This window comes from Rhagoletis zephyria, unplaced genomic scaffold (genome assembly GCF_001687245.7).
Source record: "Rhagoletis zephyria isolate East Lansing unplaced genomic scaffold, Rhagoletis_zephyria_1.1 Rzeph_scaffold_29635, whole genome shotgun sequence".
NCBI classification, from domain to species: Eukaryota; Metazoa; Arthropoda; class Insecta; order Diptera; family Tephritidae; genus Rhagoletis; species Rhagoletis zephyria.
In genome coordinates, this window is record NW_016186692.1 from 653 (window position 1) to 4567 (window position 3915).

Here is a 3915-nt window from a genome sequence, read left to right on the forward strand (position 1 = left end):
AAGTACCTTTATAATTTTCGAAAGGATGCGTATTCAATTTCTTTAGCCTCCTATATCAAAATATGAGTTTTCATAAAAAGAGGACTTAGCAACTTTTCACTCTAAGCTAGCGATATATATACATATATGGTGAACTATTCGAGTGATAGGAATCGGCACACAATTTTTTTCGGATATATTTGTCTAACGGTTTTCTCTATTGAAATTTCAATTTAAAGATTTTTGTAAACTATCTTTTTTTTTGGTTTTCTAACCACTGAAAATTTTTATTGGACTATGTTAATGACTGTTGCTGCAACTATTGACGCTATTAAATTAATTCACTTCGTAAATTCGTTGGTTAATCTATTTAATTTCAGCTTCGTTGGCTGCTAATTTAAACTTTGTCAAAGGTTAATAGCCACAAAACAAACTCCCCACTTATTTACCTACATACATACAGATGTACATACACATGTACATCCGTATATGTGTGTATACAGAAGAACCACTTCGATCTGCAGATGTGGGTGGAAGTAAAGACATACAATCATATATATGTATGTATGTGTTTAATTCAATTTAAAATGATACACTTTTTAAAATTTCGCTGACGCCTTAAGTGTTGAATAATCGAGGCAGTATGGTAACATCAATTAAGTGTAATTTTGTATAGGTATACATACACTTGTGAGCAACTAATTGAAATAGCGACATTTTGCCCAGTTTTGGTTATTTTTCTTTTCTCATGTTGCTCTAAAATTTATCTGCCATTCAAGCACATTTTTGAGAAAAGAATTTTTATTTAAAAGGCAGATTTTTATGCAGCTTGAGAAAATGGCTCTTAACGCATTAATTTTTTTTTTTTTTATAAAAGTCTAGTTCATTATAAAAAAAGAACATTTCAAACTATGTGCAAAAATTATAAAAATTCAAAAAATTTATCTGCTTTCAAACACAATTTTTGAGAACAAAATAACAAAATATAAAACTCAAAACCTAGATTTTTGTAAATTCTGAAAAGAATGTTTGAAATGTGGATTTATATGGTGCTTGTATGTATGAGCTTGACTTTTATAAAAAAAAAAAATTATAAGCGTTTAGTAAATAAACAAAAAATTGTTAAATCTGGGCAAAATGTCACTAACTTAATTAAAAAGTTGCCCACAAGGGTACATACATACATACATATCACTCATTTACAAAAAGACTGTCATGATACAAAAAAAAAAGAAGTTTTTAAGCAAATAATGCACAATGACTCGATGCATCATGCTTCCTATGGTATAGAAATTTCGCGCTAAAATCCTGTGTAGTTTCCGCCTAAGAAGACGATATGCATTAGTAGTAAAAGTATTAGGGTGGTCTGATCGATGTATTAAAAATTTGGTATCAAACAAGAGTTATTTGCGAAAAAAGAATGTAAAAGCAGCCTTCGTCTTTGGTTTGGAAGCTCATATGTATACTCATACTCCGACAGGTCTTTTAAGCTTTCATAGAACACACAAAAAATATGTGCATATTTATACACCATTAGCTAAACCTAATATGTATTATTATCTACAATATTCACAGATCTGGTGACATGATTGTGGTGACTGCCGAATCAGAGTTAACACATAATGGAATATCGCCCTATTACTGGACACCCGCTGCTGTCATCTCTTGTGTCATGACCGTTTACACCTTAATCTATGCATCGATCTATACGGATGGCTTTCGCATCACTTGCAAACAGTATAGCGAATCATTGGTCAAAGACATTCAAGGAGCTGGCAATATTGTGCCTGTTATAAAGGGTCGATTGTCTTGCGGGGCAATCTTCGATTTCATGGACTACTTGGTGGAGACCATTTCCTATGAGCGGCGTAAATATGGGCGCATCAATACTGGAGCATGCCTTTACATGACACTCATATGCAGTTGGTTGACTATATTCTTTTGGATTATTGTATGTGTAGTGAACATTGTACAAACACGTCGCACACGTTCGGAGCGAGTCTGATTATGACTTAATTTTCTAAATGAAAATAAACCAGTCAATTATGCGCATGACATTTGAAATTCAGGAAGCAAAATATACACAAGTGCTTGCATTTGCCATTTTTACAACTAAAACGTCCACTTACGAATTATTATATAGTAAATACAACACCAAAAGTATTAAGTATTGCATACTTTAGATGAGAAATGCAGAAACTTAAATTCCACTAATTTTATTTATGACATTTATACATATATGTATGTAAGTAAATAAGTTATAATTTTTAAGACGACAACGAACGACATTTATGTTTAAGTTTAGATCTGAAATACATATGTATGTAAACAACATTTAAATTAAATCAAAAATTTATTCCATTCTTAAAAACTTAAATAAAATATTTTCAAAGATTTAATTAAGTTTGAGGCCGTTTTTTATTGAAACTATTTATGAAAAAACAATAATAATTTATACATAAATAGATATAAATTGAAGAGGTATGCAATCACCACAGTACATTTTTTATTCCCAATGACCCATTAAAATACAGGAGAGCATTTGAAGGTAAGGAGTGCATGTGGTCTCTCTCTCTCTCTATTTGGACACATTGTATGTCATTATATTCAGCTAGGGCAGGACTAAGGATGATTTTACCTCGAATGACGGCAGTGCCTTGAGCGCTGCCTGACTGTCGCTAAGGATTAGAATTATTTCATTCCAGTAACGTCTACGTAAGTAAGTTAATTTCTGCCCACTGGTTGTTAGTGTACACCTCCGCTTGAAAGATACTCGGGAATCCCATGGTCACAATTAGCCTCTACATGCCCCTCCATGATGGAGTTGCTCCAGATTGCCTTGTTGCAGAACTCTGTTTTGAATTTGCTACCTTATTTATGTCATCCCTGGGAAAAGGGCTAGTGAGAGCTGGGGTTCTAGCCTCTCCATATTTCCAGTCGTTAGAGCCTTACCTCTTCCACAACCATCTCTTGCAAAGTTTAAGACAGTCCGCTTGCCTGCCTGTTATCAGTGATGGCTTATCGAGGAGCACTTACAACGGGGTTGACGCAATGCTTGGTTTGCAGTTGGGCGAGGTATCTCCGGGTTGCGGTAACGCCCATCCAGTCAATCGCAGATTGAATTGGTTCTTTGTCACCACCCAGTCTGGTGGAGGGGGTCTGTACTTGAGGACATCAGTAATTTGTTTAACGGGAGCGGCATCCGGAATGCGGGCAAAAAGCAGGGCAAAGGCCATCTTTGCTCTCTTTATAGGAACAATTTGGTGTCCTAATCGCTTGCCTAATAACTCTTGCTAATGCTTTGTGCAGTCCTTGCCCTGCAGAGGTAGGTGATATATCCTCACAGAATGTTCTATTGCCGATTATTTTGGCTTTCTATTTTTTTCTTACCTCTCACGACAACTGGAATTAAAAGCATTAATTCCAGTATGTATTGCAGGCTTTTCCTTTGGGGCGACCCTTCCTAACTTTAGCCCCTATCGTCAACCGAATAATTCTGTGGTCAGATATGGAAGGCTCTTCGCGACCCATCGGCCGGAGATCGATCTTTTCAATTCAATTTCAATTTCCTAATGGTAATTTTAAGAACTTCCTCTCTGGCTCTGGTAAGAAATTTTGGCTTAAGGCCAACATTATGGATACTAATGGATACTCGTTTCTGTACATCCGTACTCCACATTGTGGGCCTTTGCATCAAAAGCCGAGGACAAACGGAAGTCGCGGGAACGTCGGAATTAATGTCGCTGTTGTCGCCTGGGAAATAGGCCGCAGCAAAGGCGATGTCTGTAGAGCTGTCACCAGCTTTTAATGTCGTCCAAACTATTACCAAATCCTGTGTTAAGAACTCTGTAACGCAGAGAAAGCCAATGTCATTTCTACGCTTTAATCCTCTTGATCGAGAGGTCCCAAATTACCGTATTTTTCTGGGGGTTAAAG

At 36.0% G+C, this 3915-nt stretch overlaps 1 protein-coding gene across 1 annotated transcript; it reads left to right on the forward strand.

Moving 5' to 3' along the window:
* Positions 1–1554: 1554 nt before the first annotated feature.
* Positions 1555–2170, forward strand: LOC108382946 (uncharacterized; the record flags this gene model as incomplete). Its single annotated transcript, XM_017639315.1, has 1 exon — positions 1555–2170. A coding segment is annotated over one exon (430 nt), but the record flags the coding sequence as incomplete, so codon positions are not given.
* Between the last annotated feature and the right edge of the window lie 1745 nt (positions 2171–3915).